Source organism: Topomyia yanbarensis, chromosome 2, assembly GCF_030247195.1.
Source record: "Topomyia yanbarensis strain Yona2022 chromosome 2, ASM3024719v1, whole genome shotgun sequence".
NCBI classification, from domain to species: Eukaryota; Metazoa; Arthropoda; class Insecta; order Diptera; family Culicidae; genus Topomyia; species Topomyia yanbarensis.
Genome location: NC_080671.1, coordinates 466981191 through 467003959, shown reverse-complemented (window position 1 = coordinate 467003959; position 22769 = coordinate 466981191). Strand labels below are relative to the sequence as shown.

Here is a 22769-nt window from a genome sequence, read left to right as displayed (position 1 = left end):
GTTGAAGAGGATACCCTCAAATTCAAGTTCTGCGACGGACACGTTCCTGTGAAAAATCGCTGTTTTCCATCTTCACTCGTTTATATATCTCCTACATATTCATATTCATGTGTAGTTCATAGTCCTGTTATCAATGCTGTACCAGATCGCTTGGTGGTCGCTGTGGATATATCCTCGCACACTTTTCAGTCCATCTTTCCGGTTACTCCAAGGCTACAAAAATTGACATCGATAATGGATTTCCGGTTCCCCCTGCGGTAAGTGCCGATGATACCATTATTTGTAAGATCTATATTTAGCTTTGCTAGAGCATTCTTGATCGCTGATGGCCAGACAAAGTTCTTTTGATTCCAGCGTCTATCTCGAAAATTTCGCATGTTTCTGGTTCATGGAATATTTCAGAATTAATGTCTCTTCGGCTTCTTGAAAAACGACTTATTCGATTTTCACAAGCTTAGCCTTAAATGGAACGTTTGGTAGCAGATTTTGATCTGATCAAGTTAATAAGAATCGCACATATGGCTGCGGAAATACGGTATGAACACTACGATCCCATATGAAATCTTTAATTGTCAAAAACTTTTCGCTAAAGCTCATGTATATTGAATATTGAACCACATATAAATAGCCAGGAGTCTGATTTGAATTCAGATTGTTTCCTTATCGAAATTATTTTCGAATGCAACGATCGATTATATCTCTATCGACTGTTGCGTTTAAAATGGAATCGATTCAGAAGTCGGTCTGTATTAGCCTTTCCATGAGATTTTCGTTTGATAATACACAGATGGGTCCTTCCTTCCGCGACTAGCAAACGTTTCATTTGATATTGGACTGGATCGATGATCTCATTTAAACTTCACATTTACCCGAGAATGGTCAAAATAAAAATTATCATGGGATGGTAATTTCTAAAACTACCATAATAGTTTTCAGTTACGAAAAGCAAAACTCTATGGAAGCTATTGTTGTTCTTAAAACGTGACAATTTTTTGAATTTTGGTTATTTTAAAAAAATTTATTTGCCCCCTGATTTTTTTCAGCGATTTTGAAGGGGGGGGGGGGGGGGGTTGACATAATTTTTAAAAAATATTTGCAATGGCCTAAATGAATATCATATGCATGGTTTCGTGCTAAGTAGTTCATTTTACCTTTCATATATGTGCGAAAAAACTGCACATACATTTAATATGATGACAAACGATATAAAATGTTTGAAGTGCTTGTAAAATATAGTGTTGTTTTATCCATTTAATATAGAATAATCAACGTATGCTTGTATATATTCAAACACAAAAAATTGGTGCGCGTTTCGTTGGCATCAAATAACTCAACTGATGTTTGACAACCCGGTTGTCAACGACTACTCGACAAAATGAATACTTTGACGGAGTACTCGTCGAAAATATTCCTAACTCCATATAAAAAAAATCAAATGGCTCACCATCGTGCCATCTGCGTGTCAACACGAACTGAGATCTTTCAATTAGCCCACGAGACAGAGGATTCCCGCTAAGAAGTCCAAAAAATAGTTTCAAAATCGTCCAACACGGGTCCAACGATGGGCGTCTGTTGAACGTTTATTTGTGCGTCGTCCAACATCGGTTCAACGAATGTCCTTCATTAGACAATTTTGCAACCAACCTCACTCTATACTATAGTAGCTTTAATCTCTTTTGATTAGACGTGCAATTCATTTGAGTGTTCACGAGAATGAACATTTTGTTTTGATTGATCAATCATATGTGAACCGGACCGAGTCAAATCAGCAGAAACATTAAAACACCGTGAACATGTTCGGAATCATACGGCGGTTCAATGGTACTCGTACTTTTTGCACGCAACCGCTTCCACAACTGGTAAGTCAATAATATCCCGTCTATAGTTGCATTTTTCCATCGTAATTCATCATGGAAAAGCACTTCAACAAACGTCCGGTATTCCCGTTTCAGATCGATTCCCTCGCATCGACTATCGGCGGTCTAGACAAACCAACGTTAGAAAAGTTGTTCGCATCCTCCCCGCAACTGACCCGCTATGGTCCTACGCAGTGGCAGCAAACGCACCAGCTAATGGAACAGGAGGGCATTGAACCGGCTCATTTCCTGTCGATCGTAGCCGGAAATCCAGATGTACTGGCACGGCCAACCGGTCGGCTTACTGCCAGTATGAACTGCTGGCGCTCCTGCCAGTTTGGCGATAGACAGATGCAAGCACTACTCGCGGCACATCCTCAACTGTTAGATTTAACCGATCACAACCAGCTGGCCCAACGGATGGCCTTTCTGTATTCGCACTTTGAAACCCGCAAAAATGTGTGGCGTTTGTTCATGAACTGTCCCAACCTGGTGGTGGACAGTTCGGCATCGATACAGGCCAAAATCGATTACATTCTGGTGCGGATGCGGATCGAAGTATTAGAGGTGGTAAAATCGTGTGCTTTCGCTTCCGATTTAGATAATATCCGGTGCCGACATGTGTTCCTCGAAAGGCTAGGGTTGTTCAAACCAAGAAACTTGAAGGCGGATCCCGGTGAACTCAGCAACAATCCTAAACTGCATCAGATAACGGACACTTCGGATAAACGGTTTGCCGTCAAAGTGGCCTTTGTCACATTGGAAGAGTTCGAAACGTTTCAGGAATTATTTGAAAAAGAACAATGCCGTACAAAGGATGACGACGATGAATTTTATCAGTATGAAGAGTTTGACGGCGACGACAGTAGCGAAACGAGAAGGCTCAAATACCGAAAGAATTCACGGAAGAAGAACGCTATGTAATTACATGCGACAAAACAGTAAAAGCATTTCGATTGTTAACAGGTTGAGCTATGAAATGGATTAAATAACGAAAATTAATCGATTCTAGTATCAAAAAGAACTACCTAGGGTTTTCTCTACTAAGTCAAACAATACTCTGCTTTGCGATAGTTGCGTTAAATTTTTATTTTTCACTGAGCCTTAATTTTTGTCATTTTGTTTCATTAGTACTTTGCAAGCTATACATATTCCATCATTAACGGCTAAAACGCAATGGATATTTTTTGAGCCGGATTTTTGAAACCACGGCCATCCAAAAACATTTTGCTCTGAGTAGGTGCTTTGTGTGCCCCCGCCAATCGGATCCAAACGCGACGAGGACGATTCAAAAGCTAATTGGATATAATTTGTAAATCGATATTACCTTGCATCTCGACGGTAGCCATTTCTTTGTTTAAATATATTCATATATGCTGGTAATAGGAAAAAAAGGAAAACTCGTTATTTATATATAGTTAGGTATTTCGAATGTTCACTGCCGCGGGTAAACTTATTCACAGCTGGTCGTAGTCCTGTTTGATCTTGTCGTCAAAGTGTCGGACCATTGCGGCAAAATCTTCGTAGCCGGCGATCTGTATCGCATCGTCACGCTCGAGCCACTTGAGATCCTGATGCTCGTCGGAAAGTTTCACCTCCTTGGAAGGGTTAATCAACTCCGCTAGCCAATAGACTACGGCCTTGTCATGGCCCTTGACCTTGTACTCGAGTGTTCGAGTTTGGTTTTTGAAAACCTGCAAATCAGCGGCCACGTAACTAAAGATAAGAATCAATGAGGTCACTATTGAACTGGTTACCAGTGCTAAACCGACTCACCCCGACTCCTCGGTCGTCTCCCGAAGTGCAGTTTTGAAATCATCCTCGCCGGGATCGACGTGGCCCTTCGGAGGGGACCAGTGATGCTGCCCGTATGATGCCTGCAGCATCAAGTACTCTATTCGTTCACAGACCCGCCGAAATATGAGAAATCCGGCGGCCCGCTTTGCCATCACCAGATCTGACAGTTTTCTATTTGAGGACGAAATGATGACTCTTTTTTCGTTGCTGGTGTTCGGTATATATTGTTGCAGCCGGCTAGTGCTCACCACTACCTTATCGCGCCGGTGTTGTGCTGCTCACTGCGGAAGAAGGCTCGGTTTCTTTTTCTTCTCTTCTGCACTCAGTGGAGCAAATTCCTGCAAAGAATTTACGATATAAAAATCTACTTCAGCCTGTATATTTACTTCCCGAAGGTTCTACTTACGTTGTTGTACACTACAGAAGGTAATTTGATGTCGTTGCAAACGTTCGTACTAGTTTTTGACGAAGTGAAAATTTCAACGAGGTGAACTTGCGTGTTAAGTCAAGAAAAAATAATGTTTAATTTATTTACGTAGTGACAGTAAAGGCTAGATGTGTTTGTGTAGCAACGTGTAAAACGATTTCGCAAAATTTGAAAGTGTGTGTGTGGTCTTCTCTCTTTCAAGATAGTAGAAGCAAGGTAAAGATATTAAATGAAGGCTGAAAGAGTACACTGAAAATTACAAATATTCTGTTTTTGCATATTTTCTGTCACAGTTATTTTCGCTTTATTCTTTTTTGCATTTTTTAACAAGCACTTCGAGTTTATTTTTAAATAGTGGTAAGATCTATTCGGTATTATGCATAAAATTTACAGAAAACGAAAAGGCAAGCAAGTCCGAATGGTACGAAAGCGCAAAAAACGACAATCAAAAGGAACAGAAGTAAATCTCCTACAACAAACTTATCCAGCTGCGTTCAGTGTCGTGCACGGACACCAATATTCTTTCTTATATTTCATATGCGAGCATTCAAACCTAAGACAAGACAAGACAACTAGTAAGCGATTTCTGGAGCCAGCGTGGAACCCAAATGACGTCTTTGAATTTGACTAATTACCACAGGGCCCATTTCGCAGTGTTGGCATCATGATCAATGCAAGTTGCCTAATAAAATAATTTGAATTCGAAAATTCTGTATCGTGAATAATTAATATATCAAATAACGCTGAATATTTGAATAAAGACTCGCCATATCAATCATTTGTTAATTATTTATATATTAGTTTCCTTCCGATCGAATACGAGACCTGTCAATAGAATTCGAATCAAGAAAAATCTTGAAAATTTTGAAGAACATTTGTATTTGTAGGCTGGCTTCATTTGTTCATCTTTGCAACGAAGAGATAGAGAAATATTTTACCCGCATATAACATGAGTTTTATTTTGGTGCGCATTTTTTGCCCAGTAACTAGGAGAGCAAAGTGAAACCACATGCTCTCATTGCTAAATCCTCTTGCTTGTGACAGAGCCAACCTTTATTAGATGCTCTGCTTTTACCTCATCATAGTCTGGTGGAGCAACGGAGATAAATTGCTCAGTTGGCAGATGAGAATAAAATAGTTTCCTCTTTACCCCCAAGGGAACCAAATTTAGTTCGCTTCACATCAGTGTTCGAATATTTAACTCGGCTCTCATGATAAGTATTCATGTTTTACCTTCTGGGAATAGTAAAGATGTTTGAATTGGTAGGTTCCAGTTCAAAATCCCATTAAGGGGATTCACTACTGTAGAGCTCGAACAAATGGATATATTTCGGATTTTTTTCTTGGCACAATAAAGGGATGAGTTCAAATGTTGTTAAAACGAATTTATAACATGTATTGGATTAGAAAAATAAGTTTTTCTAGTAATTTCATCACAAGATGGCAACTGTGCAGCATTCCCCCCCATGCGAGTTTTTTAGGTAGAAGTCCACGGCCTGAAAACTATCTCCCGTAATTTTAAACCTTTATTAGAGCCAAAAAATAGTTTTTCGTATTCCTTATGACAGTGGCGTGCGACTTACTTAGGATTTTCTTCTCGATTTTTTTTTGCTTTTTTTCGCGAAAGAGTGCACTATTAAGCGAAAAAAACGCCGAATATACCATTAAAATCGAAACAAATTGTTAATTTAACAAAAATTAAGCAATAAGAAATTATTGAGGCCTAGAATTGAGCCACTGGAGTCCTGCTCCCATGTCGTAGGAGGCGACTGAAAGTAGGAGACCCTAAGTCAAGGTGTAGTTCCGTGCCGAGGACTTAATGACTGGAGGGTCTAAAATATGCCAGTCGCGCACGGAGCATTTGATGGCAGAGCTGGCACAAACCTCGAGGAATTCGGATTCACAGCGGAAAGAAATATGCACACGCGAGAAACACTACAACGGAAGATTTATTTGAAGTGCAAATAAACTGAACTGTATGCGGTAAACGGTTTTACAAGAATGGCGGTTCCCTCCAAATGCGCTCGGTGCCAGGGTTGCCAAGTTGCAAAGTGCAGTTACATCAGAGTTGAGTGAAGGGATTATTGTTGTACTATTCCACACTCCTCCTCAACAAATATTCACTTCACAAAGGATACTCTAACCTCAACATCGTGCAGAACTGACCATGCTTCTGTGGTCCCAAAGGCTTGGTCATAACGTCTGCGACCATGATATCCGTTGGGCAATACTCCAAAGCAATTTCGTTCGTCTCAGACAACTCCTGAATGAACCTTCCTCTGGTGCTGATATGCTTGGATCTTCTACTGGATCTGTTCGATTGAACGAAGGCAAGACAACCTTGGTTATCTTCCTTGATTATAGTCGGCTTTGTTTGTACCTCACCAAAATCTCGAAGAAGCTGCCTCAACCAGATAGTCTCTTGACAAGCTTCTGAAAGGGCGACATACTCCGCCTCCATCGACGAAAGTGTTACACACGGCTGCCGGCGGCTTGTCCACGATATCGTACCACCAGCGTAAAAGAATACAGCTCCCGAAGTTGATAGTCTGCTTACTGGATCTCCAGCCCAATTAGCATCGGAGTATCCGATTAACGGTTCATCTACTGCACCACCCAATCGTAAAAAATATACGCGTGTAAATTTTAAATATCGTAGCACGCGTTTTGCTGCAATCCAGTCTGCCTCTGTGGGTGCTGAAAACTTTCGTCCAAGTATTGCCGTACTGGCAGCGATGTCAGGCCGTGCTGCTACAGACAAATATAGTAATCCACCTACTAGACTCCGATATTTTGTCGAATCCTCCAGTAATTGACTACTCTCACCGGTTTTCAGGTATCCGGAATCCATTGGTGATCTTGTGGTCTTTGCGTGTTCCATACCATGTACAGTAATAAGCTTGTCGATGTACTGCGTTAGTCGAATTTTATAGATTCCTTTCTCGCGCTGCACTTCCATCCCCAAAAAATGTCTAATTTCGCCCAAGCACGTGAGCTCAAACTCATTACTCAGATTGTCGTAGACTGTCTTCATCTCCGCTAGGTCAGCTGATGCGAGAAGTATATCATCAACGTATACCAGTAAGTACACTCTCACATTTCCCGTGCACTTCACGTATAAGCATGGGTCCGCTGAAGACACCTTGAATCCCAGCTTCATCAGAAATTCGTTTAACCTTTTATTCCAACAACGTGCCGACTGACATACAAACTCCTCCTTACCCGGAGCTTTGAAACCCGGTGGTTGGCGCATAAAAATGTCTTCGTCCAGTATTCCATTGAGATAGGCAGTCTTTATATCGATATGCTGAACTGTTAGGTTGTGTTTACTAGCTACAGCCAGAAACATCCGCAATGTAGATTGGCGTGTAACCGGTGCAGAAACTTGGTCGAAGTCGATGCCAAACTGCTGAGTGTAGCCCTGTGCTACGATCCTTGCTTTATATTTGACGATTTGATCCTTCTCGTTACGCTTAATCTTAAAAATCCACTTGGAGCCTATGATTTTTCGTTTAGGTGGCAATGGGACTAGCACCCATGTATCATTTCTTCGATGAGATTCTATTTCGTCTTCCATCGCACTGAGCCATTCAGCATTTTTCATGGCTTTCTCGTGATTATCTGGTTCTTCCACAGCACATACCGCTACACTGACGGCATGATCCAGAACATAGTCATCTAGATGACGTGGAACTGCCCCTTGGTTTTGCCTGCCGGATCGACGCAAATTTCCGCCAGAAAAATCACCGTCCGTCTCTGGAGCGTCGAAATACTCTTCATCTGCAGATTCAGAACTTTTCAATTCTTCCTTGAACGGAATCAGTTTTATTTCTTCCTCTTTCTGTTGCTGACCTTCAGAAACTTGAATCTCGGCCGGAGATGTTCCAGTTTCTATTTCCATAAAACGGGCATCTCTACTAATGATGATAGAATCGGTCTCGCGATCTACGAACCTGTAGCCTTTGTATTCCATGCTGTAGCCCACGAATGTCAATTTTCTAGCCTTTGGTTCCATCTTGCTTCTTTTGACATCGGGAACATGCACGTATGCTTCACTACCAAACACTCGTAAATGTCCGAGATCTGGTTTTCGCTCCCACCACAACTCGTAAGGCGTTTTTGGAACTGATCTGGATGGTAATCGATTCTGGAGATAAGTCGCTGTCAATACAGCTTCGCCCCAATAACGTTTATCGAGTCCACTATCCAGCAACATGCAAGTTGCCATTTCCCTTATGGATCTGTTTTTCCGCTCAGCCACACCATTGGACTGAGGAGAATACGGAGTAGTGTACTGTGCTTTGATGCCCTCATCACGATAGAATTTTCGCAGCTCTTTGTTATTGTATTCTCCCCCACCATCCGAACGAATGAATCTTGGTTTACGCCCAAAAAGGTTCTCGGTCCACCGCACATAGTCAATAATATTCTGGGTAGCCTCCCATTTGTGTTTCATCAGGTAGGTAACAGTAAAGCGACTATAGTCGTCGATAAGATGCATGACGTACCTGTTACCGCTTGGCGTGATCGTATTCATGGGGCCGCATACGTCAGTGTGAACTACGTCCAACACCTGGGTGGATTTTCTCTCAGTGACTGCTGGGAAAGGGGCTCTGACTGCTTTTCCCTCCAAACAATATTCGCAAACTAAACGAAAATTACAGTCACTCACCTGCATGCCCGTGGCAAGCTTCTCCTTATTGATGCGTTCCGCAGTTACCCAATCGCGGTGACCTAGCCGTCGATGCCACATATGTTGGCAGTTTTGCTTGTGCTGCCCTACCACAGCTTGTAACGCAGACTCAGCCAAACATAAATGATACAGTCCGCCGTAACGAACGCCTTTTGCTGCTACGAAACCTTTCTTATCAACAATTCGACAACCATCACTATTGAAACGCACCTCCAGATTCTTCTGTGCGAGCTTTTCTACAGATATCAGGCTCGTTGATAGTCCGGGCACATATTTCACATCACTCATATTAATTTTAATTTCTTCATCATCGCCATTAATTCCGCACAAAACACCATGACCCTCACCTAGGATCTGAGTTTTCTTTCCGTCCGCGAGAGTAATCCATCCTCCGGAAAACTCTTTCAGCGAGGTAAAAAACTTTTTATCACTGGTCATGTGTGCAATGGCTCCACTGTCTATAATCCAGGATAGACTCTTATCATCACTCACGATAAATGCGACACCTCTAGCGTCATTCTGAACCGCTTTTGCCTTTCCACTCTCACTTTTCACTGACTTCGAGGTAGTTTCATCTTCTTTCTTTAGAGCCTGCAACTTTCTGCAATTTCGTCGAAGATGCCCTGGCTTTTTACAATGATGGCAAACACGAGTTTCTTTACTCTGCTTTGCCTCCGTAGATTTCATGGCTTTTTCTACTTTAACTGCACTACCGTCACGCTCCAGCCGGCGCTGGTATTCATCACTTAGTTTCGATTTCACAACATCAAGCGAAATGTCATCTTCCGACCGACTGTCTAGAGCCGTAACTAATCCATCGTATGACGGCGGAAGGCTTCGCAACAGCATACATATTTTCGTATCAGCATCAAGTGTTGTTCCTGCAGCATCTAAACGATCGAACACTTCGTCGATTGCAAGCAAGTGCTGCTCTAAATCTTCACGCTCCGCCAGATTAATAGAGCATAACCTTTTAAGTAATGAAACGCGCACAGAACGGGTAACTTTCTGATGGTATGCTTTTAATGGCGTAAACACATCTCGAGCCAACACACTATTTTTCACTATGGGCAACTGATTGTCCTCTAGCAGTAGTACTAGCGTTGCTTTTGCCTTTCGATCTGAAACTTTCCATTTTGCACTACGGTCATTTTCATCGGGTGGGTCGTTGATCATCTACATCTCATAAGTCCTCCCGGCATAACAAACTTTCTACGCGCGCTTTCCACGTAGCCCAATTCGCACCGTTGAGCTTGGGAATTACAAACTTCGCATCAGTCATGTCCGAACAAGTTTTCTGCAAGCCGAACGAAACAAAAGAATAGCGTCCGATTGCACTGTCAGTCTTTCGCGGTATTTTAGTTTTCCACTCTTCGCTCACAGCGGAAACGACAGCAATGGCGGCTCTCTTGGCCCTCACGCTTTTTCACAAAAAAAATATTCCGATCCCTCAGGAAAGCCTGGGCCCATAACCTGATGGCAGAGCTGGCACAAACCTCGAGGAATTCGGATTCACAGCGGAAAGAAATATGCACACGCGAGAAACACTACAACGGAAGATTTATTTGAAGTGCAAATAAACTGAACTGTATGCGGTAAACGGTTTTACAAGAATGGCGGTTCCCTCCAAATGCGCTCGGTGCCAGGGTTGCCAAGTTGCAAAGTGCAGTTACATCAGAGTTGAGTGAAGGGATTATTGTTGTACTATTCCACAGCATTTTGGGTTTTGCCCTTACTGTGTTATGTGAATCTCTGACACAGTGGACCATTATTTTCTTCGCAAATCGTGGGAATCAAATGATCATGTTCCATTTAAACCTGATATGGCTCGCTAAATGCGTTAACATCCCAACTCGCTAGGTGTCCTCTAGTTGTTATGCAATTTGTGTTGGAGATGAAATGTACAGTTCTCTAATCAACAATGGTTAGAATAGCACAAATCAATCTCCAACATAAACGTACAGCAACTATGAATTTATCTCGACTCATGCAGGAAGGTAAAGCTTCCATAGCATTGGTTCAAGAACCGTATTTCCATAAAGGAAACTTCTATTTTGGAAAGTTACTTAACACTGCCTTCATTGCTTACAACAAGACAGGCATGACTAACCCACGTGAAATGCCTCGTGCTTGCATTCTTGCAAATAAGGCTATTGACGCGTGTCTCATATCGGAGCTCACAACTCGCGATATCTGTGTTGTCACAGTTTCACTGACTGTCGGAAACGTAGACAAAAAATACATATATTGTTCAGCATACCTACCGCATAACGAATCATCTCCTTCTGATGATTTCAAAAGCGTTGTATCATATTGTAGCAGAAATGGGCTTCCGCTCATTATCGGCAGTGATGCGAATGCTCATCACATCATTTGGGGCAGCTCAGACATCAATCTGAGAGGCTCTGAACTGATGGAGTACATAAGTAGTACAAATCTCCATATTCTGAATGTGGGAAACCGACCAACTTTTGCGAGGTCTGGGAGGGAGGCGGTGTTAGACATAACACTTTGCTCTGATAGAATTTTGCATGAACTGGGAAATTGGCAGGTTCCAAATGAAGCTGAACCGTCTCTATACGATCATAAATATATATTTTTCGATCATTTTGATGTCACCTTCAATGTGGTGACATATCGTAATCCTAAATCTACAAACTGGGACCTCTTTTTGGAAAACTATTTTCCAACAATTAGTCAACTAGACGACTTAGATGACGTCGTGGATACGACAAACTCATTCATATTAGCATCCTACGAAGAAGCTTGTCCACTTCGTACTGTTAAATCGACTAGGGGAACCCCTTGGTGGAGGGCTACAACTCCCAACTCCTACTTAGCAGAAAGCAAAGAATTCTTCACATTTCCTTTCATTCATGTCCATAAGAACCTGCCTAGTCCTAGTTTTCCGTTCTAAGTTTATGACTGATTCGCTCTAGAATATCTATCCGTCTTTCATTTTCATTGCTTTCGTTTCTCTTAGTCTCAAATTTGCCGAAAATAGCCAACAAAATCGAAACAGCAAAACTTAATACAGTCGATTCTCCCCATTGTACCTTCAGATGATTTTTTTAATCTCTCAAGAGTGCCTCGTAAATATCGATGAAACAATGGTTACCAGCGCTTCTTCTCGGCTTAAATCGCCTTTCAATCCGGGACACGAAGAATTCCCTTTGGTACCTCTCAAAAGATACATCAGCGTTTTGGTGCTTCTGCTTCTACTTGAGTGCTCTTGCTAGTGGCTTTTTTTCGTCTTACTGGAAATCCATTCCATAAAAAGAAAAATATCAACTATTGTGGAAAAATTTCATTGGGAATCATGGAATTACTACAGGGTCGATACCAGTACCTATTCAGTCGGTCTGCTTGTTGACAGTGCAGTGAATCAAACGAACGTTTCTACCTAAAGTCTGCTGTTTATATGTACCGTGCCAGTATTTTAAACAATTAAAGCAATCGAATAATAAAATTCGTCCCAAGCCAGTGTGAACAATAAAGCACCGTTACTTTCATCGATGCGATATCGATCATTCATTTCAAGATGTTTGAAACTCAACAGCAAAATTCAACAGCAAATTTGCAAATGCAGTTCAGACTAACGGAATTCGTCGTTATACAAGCCCACCATACTCGTTACTGATAACGATTAAAACTTTGGCCATAACGAAAAGCTACACTATGGAAGACAACATGCAATATGTCGTTGAGCATGATAATGTTAGGACCAAGATACCCATTTATATAGACAATGATAAGATTGATATGCGTCTGCACGATCTACACCTGAGTACTCTTAATAATGTCGGAATACGTAAGATGGAATCCTCTAAGTTTGAAACCAGGAGAAAATTTTTCTAGTTATTTCCGTCATATCTGAACTTTCAATTCAAAGCAAAACGCGTGACCAAATCTCAAATCACGCTGTGCACTTATAAAGGACAGACTCCTGCGTGCCCTACGTTGTTACACAAGAAGACACACTACGAGAAACTATGTACACAAACCTCTAACGAAACAATATCAACTGCAAGCATACCCATCACACAGCCCTTCATCAACATCAACTAAATCACAAACCACTGAAGTTGCAGCTTACCAGCTATGCTACGCCTACCCCCAATTCGATTTATTTATTTTTATTTACACATTGATATTAAAAGATCCACGGCTCAGGTAATGCATTGAGGCGTGTCAAATAAATGAAATAGCTAATAGACGATTAACATGCCTTCACGCCTGGACGCTGAACAGCGACTAACCGCCGAGTCTAGCATCGTACATAACAGGGAGTATGGAATGTCGCGCTCAAACCAGTGCTGCGAAATTTCAGAATCAGTTACTTATTTCTGCTTGTATTTACCGAAACCAGAATTCAGATTCACCGCCTCCCTCATTCATTAACTTTCCAACTAACTGAAACTTCATGCAGATTGGAAATGAGTGCAGAGGAAATATAAATTTCTTTACCAACCAAAGCATTTATTTGTTTTCATGTGGACAGTTTGAAGGCAGAAGCTGGCATATTCTACATTTTTAAGCATAAGTGAACTGCATAATCTATATCTGGTGCATTATATTTGCTCAATAATCCCTCTCATAGGTACAATGGAAACAGAATTCAGTTTGCTTCTGAAACTGAACATGTCCGAACCTGAATACGCTGTGTCGGGAGAACAAATGACGAGGGAAACGAACCAAATATTTCATTCATCGTGACGGGCATGAATTAAATTTTGTTTTCTTTGAAGTTCACGCAGAGATGTCAATTTTTTCTGGCTCAAACTGATATTATTTACACCAAGCTATCCGCCAGTTTTCATATAACAATCGATTAAACGGAGAAATTTTTGCTAACAACGGTTGATTTTGTAGCTCTCAAATCGAGAGATAATAGTTGTCATTGGAGATTGTAAGGCATAGCGCAGGGAAGCTACTTGGGATCGCTGATGTTTCTGATTTACGTCAATGTCGTGTTTTTAGTACTGAAAACTCCTCGCCGGTCCTGCACCGATCATCTCAGCATTAAACGTTTGCTGATGGTGGTGTAGCAAGAACTACCTTTGTGTATATCCGAAAAAGCTCATCCTCCCAGACCCCAAAACTTTTTAACTGCCGAAAACATGCGGAAAAGGCATGGTCGATTAAGAGGTAGCGGGGGGCCTTTCGACTGTCCTGGTTTTTTACTCGTCTGATATGGTCACCCTAGGCAGCTGCAATCACCATCGCTAGCAGAGCACTGGGATTTTTGGAGCGGGCAGCCGAAAAGGACTATTTCCTACTACAGACAGTCAGCTAGATCCATTGGGAATACACAGACGTGGATCTGTCACCGATCGCTCGCCTACACCGAGTTCGTGGCCGGGCCTGACACTGTGAAGGAGTGGATTCGGGAAACAATTAAAACCACCGTTTAGCTCATCTCTATCCCTGTACGCATTTCTAACAACTGACCACTTTTTCTTTTCCTTTTCGCCTACCCTCTCTATCTGTCATCGACTGTCCAGGGACATGACACTAACGCTTACAGGGGCGCGACCCTACAATCCTCCTTAGGTTTTATTTTGAAAAGATTTCAATGTGGGATATAGTCCTGAAATTTTGATGGTTCTTTTCTCATTCGTTTTGTGTACACTGACTGCTCTTCTTGTGTTACTAATTCATCTGGATTATCTGCCGGTTCTAAAACTAACGGTTCTTCATTTCTGTGCACTGTCTGTGTTGTTTGCTGTTCACATGTAGTCTGTATCTTTTTGAGATGTTTCATATTCCGTCGATATTCACTGCTGTCTTTTGTAGAACGCACTGACACATCTGCTCCCCTTCTTCGGATCACTGTAAATTCCTCTGGTGCAAAATCTGAACTCAATTTATTCTCTTTGCGCGTACGTTTTACTAGAACTCGATCGCCAACCTCGATATCATTTGGACGAGCTTTACGTTTCATGTCAGCATAAATCCTTCCTTTTTCTTTCTGTAACTTATCACGATCTCTAACCTCCTCGTCCAATCGAACGATTTGTGGAACCTGTGGTAGTTTGGAACGAAGTTTTCTGCCGAACATAAGCTCCTCTGGAGACCGGCCCGTAGTCGGATGAGGCGTGGCATGATATGAAAGAATATATTTATTCAATATTTGTCTCCAATCTTGACCCAATTCTTGTGCAATTCTTATTCGTTTCAGTATAGAGCGGTTCTGTCGTTCAACCTCGCCATTTTGTTGTGGCCAATATGGTATTGTGTTGATCAGCTTTACTCTCAACTCATCACATACATTTTTTAGCTCCTCGCATGCCGCACTGAATTCTGGGCCGTTGTCAGCGCGCATAGTGATAGGTACCCCGAAACGACAGAAGATTTTTCCTAATTGGGCCGTAGTATCTTTCGCAGTTGTAGAATCCATTTCACAAATTTCGACGTATCGACTGTAATAGTCGACTACCACAAGCAGTGATTCTCCGTTCGGTAGGGGCCCAAGGAAATCAATAGCTATGTCCTCCCAGGGCCCATTCGGTAAATCCTTCCTGATCATTGGTTCGGGTGGATCCGGAGATGACACTAGTAGACATCCTCGACATTTCTTTACATGCGATTCTACAGCTATATCCATTTTTGGCCACCATACAGAGCTTCGAAGATGTGACTTCATAGTACGTATTCCTAGATGTCCTTCATGTGCAATACTGATGACTCTGTCTCGAAGTGCGCAAGGAACGACAATTCTGTCATTTCGAAGAAGAATATCCCCAAATCGACACAATTCATTAGAGATTACACGATAAGACAACGGTGGCTTGTCCAGATTTCCATTATCGACGTATTCCAGAACTTCTTAAATTTCTGGATCTTCCGATGACGCTTTCACGATTTCTTCCCATCGCAGTGCAACAGTAGTAGCTGCATACATAGTAACTTGCCTTACGAACAGTTCCTCTCTTCTATCAAACGAGACAGGTTCTATAGTACTCAGCCGCGAAAGTACGTCTGCCAGGTTTCCTTGTCCTGTAATGTGACTAACTAAATAGTCAAAAGCCTGCAGTCTTAGAACCCAGCGCTCTATCCTTGCACAAGGTCGTGATCGTTCCGTAAATAAATACACCAAAGCTTTACAATCCGTCAAAATATCAAAAGGCTTGCCATACAAATACATATGAAACCTTTCGACACCCCAGACTATTGATAAAGCCTCTTTTTCTGTTTGGCAGTATCGTCGTTCAGTGTCAGTGAGTGATTTAGATGCACATGAAACGACTCGGCTAGTTCCAAATGGATCAGTTTGAATCAATACGGCTCCCAATCCTATTGGGCTTGCGTCGGTCATAACCGTTGTTCGATGTTCTTTATTGAAAAAGCCTAACTTAAGAACATCCGAGATCGCTTCTTTAATACTGTCAAACGATGTTTGATGATGCACAGACCACTCGAATATCGTATTTTTCCGTGTTAGCATACGCAATGGTTCGTCTAGTGTTGCCAAATTTGGAATAAATTTGTTGAGGTAATTAGCCAAGCCCAAGAAACTTCTAACTTCGGCTTCATTTTCTGGTCGGCGAAATGACTTGATAGCACTAACTTTATCATGTGTTGGAACAATACCATCCTCGGTAATTAGGTGGCCCAAGAATTCAATTTCTGTTAAACCAAATCTACACTTATCCCAATTTAGCTCAACGTTTCGTTCTTTGAACCGCATCAGAAACTAATAAATAAATTAATAAAATTATGTTTCCAACCCATTTAATAGAAAATTTACAAAAATCGAAATCCACAACTTAATGTTAAATTTTATTTATTTGTTGTTTTTTTATCAATACATTAATTTACCTGTTCAACGCGGTGGTCGAGCTGCTCGCGACTGTTGCCCTCGACGATCACGTCGTCCAAATACCAAAAGGTACCTTCGCATCCGATCAAAATTTGGTCCATGACCTTTTGAAACAGCTCTGGTAATGTCACCAAACCGAAAGGCAGTCTTTTGAAACGGAACAATCCCTTGTTGGTAATGAATACAGTGCTGTCTCGCGACTCCGGCGCCAATTCAACTTGTAGAAATGCTTCCTTAATGTCCAGCTTGCTCCAGTATTTGCCTTTTCCCAACCTTGCCAAATAGTCATCAACCACTGGCATTGGGTGTCTTTCGCGAAGAACCGCTTCGTTTACGCGGCGCAAATCAAGGCATATCCTTGGTTCCCCTTTGCTTTTTCCAACTACTACCAGCGGAGATACCCAAGTTGCTGGACCATGTTTCACTTCGATGATATCCTTCAGCAATAACTGTTCTAGCTTCTTATTAACAGCGTCCTCAAGCGGTATTGGGATTCGACGAATAGGCTGGAATACCGGTTTTACATTCGGATTCATATGGATTTGTATTTGGATGTCCTTTATCTTAGAAAACGGTTTCATATCGCTGACCACATTGAGAACATCTATCCCTATCTTTAAAATTCCAAGTTCTTTCGATGTACAGTCACCTAACAAAGACCGTTGTCCTCCAATTATCACGTGAAACTTCGCTGAAACCAACTTTTGACCGACCTTGACATCAGCAACAAATGTACCGAGAATTGGTAACGGAGAATCACTTGCATAACCTTTCAGTATTTTTGAACTTCCTCTTTCGCATTGCTTGACGGTTACAGCTTTTTTCTTCAAATATTCCCAAACAGTGTCTGGAATACGATTGGCATCCGAGCCAGAATCAACAAGTAGATCTAAATCAACACCTCCTACATTACACATAATGACGTTTGATTCGCTCCCAGCGTAGAACGTGTAGTATGTCTTGCCAGTATCCTCTTTTTGATTATCTGGTTTCGATACAACTTCTTCCTCTTTTAACATACATATCTTATCCTTTTCTGACATAACCTGTGTGCTACTCCGTTGCAAGTAACCACGCTGAAAAACTTTTTGCCCACGCTGTCGACAGTACGCTTCGAAATGGCCTACTCGTTTACAAGAGCGGCACGCAACGTTCTTAGCTGGGCACGTTTGATCTGTAGAGATATGATCGCGTCTTCCGCAATTAAAGCACCGAAAATTTCTTTGGTTGTACGGATGCGGCTTGTTCCGTGGAAAATGTCCTGGGATATGCCATGAACGTTGAGAATGATTCTGCTTAGCAGTGATTTCGTGTTTTCCTGTGGTTTAACATTTAGATCCCTTACTTGTGATTCGATTCCTTCCAATGTAATACCGAGAGATTCTATCTCAGATAATGAGCGATCTTGTTGAAGAATACGACGACGTAATTCGTGTGATGCACAACCCTCAATAATGACATCCGTTAAAAATATTTCTGTAAGAACATCCTTCGTCTCTATAGGGTATTTCTCGAACCCACAGTCAGAAACCTGTTGCCGCAACCGTAACAAGAAATCAGCGAACCTAAACCAGATGTAGGAAATAAAAAAAACTAATAACATCTAACAAATTTACTATTCAACCTTTCGCCATCTTTTTGATACATTTGACGTAGCTTATGTCGTTCCAAACCGTCTTGTTGGCACGGTTGAAAGAACCGGTCAAGTGCATTGACTGCAACGTCGTACCATGGCTTCGCTATAGCCACTAATGGAAAATTCTCTCGATCTGGGAGATTTTCGAATACAAGCTGTAGCTGTGGTCCTCCAAAATGTAAAAGCTTTGCCCGTTTTTTCTTTTGATCCTCAACATCGTAAGCTTCAAAGTAGCACTCCAGCGACCTTTTCCATATTCTCCATTCATTGTATAAACGATTTTTCTCGATTTCGTCACATCGAAATGGAGGTACAGGACGACCATCATCCATCTGCAGAAAAAATACATTATTATATATTTCTTTTATTAACTACCTCCAAACCGTTACGTAGCATATTTAGCATACTTTAAAATCTTTGCATTGTACACATAATTTAAAAAAAAATAAATAAAAAAACTGATTTGTATTAATGAACGCAGAGATGATAGGAAAAGCAGCTAAAACTAGCTTCAAATAACAAAACAACCTTTACTAGGAAGTAATACATATCCCATTCAGATTTTTTTCCGCCGTAGAAAATGCTACAGGTATAATTTTCCATGAACAACCCGATTCACCACCTGCAACCACTGCCACAGGGCCATACATCTGTTCACCGCTTGCAACAACTGCTACAAGGACATATATCCGAACTCCCGTGGACTAAGACTAGTCCTTGCACTTTTTATTCTAAAACTTCAGTAAGAATAATCAGCATACAATTACATTTTGCATTACTGGACGCACCTGACTAGTGACGTCCCTCCAACCCAGTGGACACTATCGGCCTACACCACACATTCTTTTTGGGACCATTCATAAATTACGTAACGCAAAAATTGCCCAAAATTGACTCCCCCCTCCCCCTATGTAACAAATTGTCACAAATTTCTCCACCCCCCCCCCCCCCCTCCCCTGTTACGTAACAAATTCCAAGAAAAAATTTTTTTTCTTCGATGAAAACATGTTACGTAACGATCTAGTTAACACCCCCTCCCCCCTATGTCACAACTTGTCGTACCCCCTCCCCCCCTAAATGCGTTACGTAAATTATGAATAATCCCTTTCGCTTTATACATACGCCTTACATTACGATACACATCGCCAATCCACACCTTTCATTTTTCACTTTTTTTCAACTTGACGCCATTTTGTGACAATCAGCGCAATCCAATTTATTTCCTCCCTATCACAAGAATCAATCTTTCACTCATCTTTTTCTAAAATCCTCGTCGCCAGATTTGTGAAGGAGCGGATTCGGGAAACAATTAAAACCACCGTTTATTCAATAACCAACTCGTTATATATTCTCCAATTTTCAAATATCCTTTCCAGTCTCTATCCCTGTACGCATTTCTAACAACTGACCACTTTTTCTTTTCCTTTTCGCCTACCCTCTCTATCTGTCATCGACTGTCCAGGGACATTACACTAACGCTTACAGGGGCGCGACCCTACGGACACGACCGCGAACCTAACCTGAGCACAAGCAAATACAAAATTTGTATTTGGCACAAGTCTGTCTACAGAGTCAGGCCGACGCTGCCGGTAGTGAATCCAGAGCTGAATATAACCGATTGATGGTCACCAGATCACAGACTAACAGACATAACACTATGATGGAATTCACTAAAAAACCTTCGATCCCAATCCCGCCACACCTTAATCCAGGCTGTCGAGGCCGAGTATGATCCACTCATCACAGTTGTTCATTTCCATTTCGATTTCGCCTCTTCAGAAATTGCCACTTCTCGACAAACATATGATTACGGCCTAAAAGCCAACTGTCAAAATCCACTGTGAATGGAAATTTCGGACAAACCGTTACTAGTCGAACACAGTTCACAACAGTTTATGAAAGAGAAAACTTTTCTCTTTCGTTTACTACCAACATCTGTGATTGGCGCGTTACGGTTTGTCCGGAATTTCCATTCAAAGTGATTTTTGACAGTTGGCTTTTAGGCCGTAATCATATGTTTGTCGAGACTTGACCAAAGTACCAGGCTGACGCGAGACCCGCAAGAGCAAAAGTTCTGTTTGCCGATGAAACATGCTGAAATCGAACCTTGTTTCCAACAAGTAAGTCAACGAATATACTGAAGCAGACGAAGTCGAAACGCCAATTCCTTAGCTTATTGTAGTTAGGTTTTGCACCCTTCACTTTTAACGTGATTTTAAAACAATTTTCTCCTTAGGCAGGAATATAGCATATAGCTCTATTTCATATGTCTTCGTTGCGTCATATCCGTTTCCTGTAATCTAGTGTTTGTAACAAATACGATATGACATCGCCGAAGCGATTCAATCACTCCTTACAAAAAATTGCAAATCACAGCCGTTACTCCCATTTTGAGCTGAAAACATTAAAGTGATCGTTTCGCCATAGATGAGTTCGGAGTTTATCGATAAGCACGACCGGTGGCTGATCGCTCGCAACAACTGGAAATACTTCCACCGACATTGGCAGCGATACACGCTTCACGCGAAAGTAACTCAAATGAGAAAGGTCCACTTGGTAACTTGATGTCTTCAAGGAGAAATTACATTCCTCGATCGTTAGATGCTAAAACGAAATAAAAACGATTTTTCTCTAGCTTTGTAATAATGACTCTAAAAAGTACCTGCAGTAGTTTTATTTGCGCAATCTGTTCAAAAAAATCTATACAAAGCACGAAATTGTTCAAATGTAAATATTTCACATGCATAAAAGTGCTAGCACATGGAACTGCAATAGCACAATCTTTCGAGATTAGTTTCACCACAAGTGTGTCGACGTTCGGGAACAACTTTATTTCCTCCACAACTGACTCCTGGTTAGCAGGTTCCTGTATTGTCAAACCCAATTTTTCCACGGTCGAAAAACAAGGATGTGGACTGGATATACTGTAACCGAAAAGATCCATTTGTAGAATCTTAGTTCGATCGGTAAATCGAACGAAAGGAATCGTTTTTGTTGACACACGTAGGTATTTAAGCTTCGGTGCGTTTATGTTGAGGTAGGGCCTATTAAACACAAACCATCCTATATCAAGGTTCAAGTGTTTCAATGAAGGAAAATTAAGTTCCACATTTTCTAATCGAACCGTCAATCGTATCAGTGCAAGCTTCTCAAGATGTATCAACTTATTGGCTATCATCGCTAAACAGGTAGTGTCGTTGGAGCGTATCGTTAGTTCGATTAGACTTGTGTGACTAGAAACTGATTCCATCAAATCGCCTAAAGCTTCATCATTGTAGTGCCATGCTGCATCTATCGTTAGAACGCGAATAAGCCTTAACTGACTCCAAAGCCGCGTCCAATCAGCATTCGTATCGGTAACATTCAGTAGTCGTAGCTCTCGAAGATTCACTAATCTCGCCAGCACATCAACGGGAAATTTTTCTCCCTCAGCTAATTGAAGTAACAAACTTCGCGTAGTGCATATCCAATCGTAGTGCTCGTCAACAAATCGTTCCAACATCTCATTTGATACAGTACTCAGCGATAGCTTCCAGATGCTAAACCTTTGTTTACATTCTAAAATGGCTTGCTGACTGTTAACGTATTCCTGCTCCGTTTGCAATCGTTCCAATTTGAAGCTTTTATAATTCCGCATTGAATTCCGTATAGCGCCAATGTGATTATGAGAATTGTGGGCAGGACAAGAGAGCGAAAAGTTCGCCCTCCTAGCAACACGCTCGTTCCAGTCACGACACACTACCGCTTTCTGCAACTGTTGCTGGAACGGCAGATAGTCGAATATTCGATCCCAAAGCTCCGGTGGAAGCTGGACGGTCGTCATATTTCACGATAAAGTAAATACGTTCGTACCGATTCCTAGTTTGGTATTGTAGGGCCATGCGTTGATTGTAATCCGATGAAAAAATCAGCGTATTTGAGAATGAATTGAAGAGTTCTTTACCAACCCAATTTAACCTCGCTTTTTTGACAGTAAACTAGTACTGTTTCAGAGCTACCATTTACACAGATTATTCGAATTTTTGAGCTCATAATATATTTGACACAGAATACACATTATTAAGTTGGAATGTTTTTTTTCCATAGGCAGGGTAATAGGGCAACTTCCTCAACAAATCACGTTTTAAATTCGTTGACATTCCAAACTATCGAGCTGTTGGTTTGTGCAATGTAATAATTTGTTAAAGGTCTTAATTTAAATTAGTATTTATTTTGATGTTTAGGACTCTCGAACGTTTCTTAATCACCAAAATTTGTTTTATTTTCATTGAATACAGACAGATACAGATTTTTTATTAGAACAATGTAGATTTTTTGCACAATACGTCTGGCAGCAATGCTATTTACTTTACCGAATGAGTTGAATGACGTGAAAGGCGCGTGATTATTATCGACGTGAACAAGGGTGGACGTTCCTCTCATGTTTAAGTGTGTTGGGGAGGATGAATGAATACAAAAATAAATGTGACGCCACACTATTTGCACTGAGAAAAACACTATCCAGATTTTTAGCTTTTTACGTCCCATAATGGCGTCTG

General features: G+C 41.3%; 4 protein-coding genes across 4 annotated transcripts; 1 reads left to right on the top strand and 3 right to left on the bottom strand.

Annotated features, from left to right (window-relative positions):
- The first annotated feature begins 1712 nt into the window (after nucleotides 1-1712).
- LOC131686151 (uncharacterized) lies at nucleotides 1713-2819 on the top strand. Its single transcript, XM_058970331.1, has 2 exons — nucleotides 1713-1859; nucleotides 1953-2819. The coding sequence occupies exons 1-2, from the start codon at nucleotides 1794-1796 to the stop codon at nucleotides 2778-2780; spliced, it is 894 nt and encodes a 297-aa protein (XP_058826314.1). The 5' UTR covers nucleotides 1713-1793; the 3' UTR covers nucleotides 2781-2819.
- A 101-nt stretch (nucleotides 2820-2920) lies between these two features.
- Nucleotides 2921-4215, bottom strand: LOC131686152 (bis(5'-nucleosyl)-tetraphosphatase [asymmetrical]). The gene is made up of 3 exons (XM_058970332.1): nucleotides 4060-4215; nucleotides 3633-3991; nucleotides 2921-3572 (listed from the first exon to the last, which is right to left on the bottom strand). Exons 2-3 carry the CDS (start codon nucleotides 3803-3805, stop codon nucleotides 3314-3316), a joined length of 432 nt encoding a protein of 143 aa, XP_058826315.1. The 5' UTR covers nucleotides 3806-3991; nucleotides 4060-4215; the 3' UTR covers nucleotides 2921-3313.
- A 10130-nt stretch (nucleotides 4216-14345) lies between these two features.
- Nucleotides 14346-15380, bottom strand: LOC131681214 (uncharacterized protein K02A2.6-like). Its single transcript, XM_058961920.1, has one exon. The coding sequence runs from the start codon at nucleotides 15378-15380 to the stop codon at nucleotides 14346-14348; it is 1035 nt and encodes a 344-aa protein (XP_058817903.1).
- Nucleotides 15381-19499: 4119 nt separating this feature from the next.
- LOC131686150 (uncharacterized) lies at nucleotides 19500-22550 on the bottom strand. The gene is made up of 2 exons (XM_058970330.1): nucleotides 20894-22550; nucleotides 19500-20835 (listed from the first exon to the last, which is right to left on the bottom strand). Exons 1-2 carry the CDS (start codon nucleotides 22052-22054, stop codon nucleotides 20611-20613), a joined length of 1386 nt encoding a protein of 461 aa, XP_058826313.1. The 5' UTR covers nucleotides 22055-22550; the 3' UTR covers nucleotides 19500-20610.
- Between the last annotated feature and the right edge of the window lie 219 nt (nucleotides 22551-22769).

Coding starts and splice junctions, on each gene's coding strand:
- LOC131686151 (XM_058970331.1), top strand. CDS start 1,794: ATGTTCGGAATCATACGGCGGTTCAATGGTACTCGTACTTTTTGCACG. Junction 1,860..1,952: donor CGCAACCGCTTCCACAACTG/GTAAGTCAATAA, acceptor TTCCCGTTTCAG/ATCGATTCCCTCGCATCGAC.
- LOC131686152 (XM_058970332.1), bottom strand. CDS start 3,805: ATGGCAAAGCGGGCCGCCGGATTTCTCATATTTCGGCGGGTCTGTGAA. Junction 3,573..3,632: donor GAGACGACCGAGGAGTCGGG/GTGAGTCGGTTT, acceptor TCTTATCTTTAG/TTACGTGGCCGCTGATTTGC.
- LOC131681214 (XM_058961920.1), bottom strand. CDS start 15,380: ATGGATATAGCTGTAGAATCGCATGTAAAGAAATGTCGAGGATGTCTA.
- LOC131686150 (XM_058970330.1), bottom strand. CDS start 22,054: ATGACGACCGTCCAGCTTCCACCGGAGCTTTGGGATCGAATATTCGAC. Junction 20,836..20,893: donor CGCAAATAAAACTACTGCAG/GTACTTTTTAGA, acceptor ATTTCGTTTTAG/CATCTAACGATCGAGGAATG.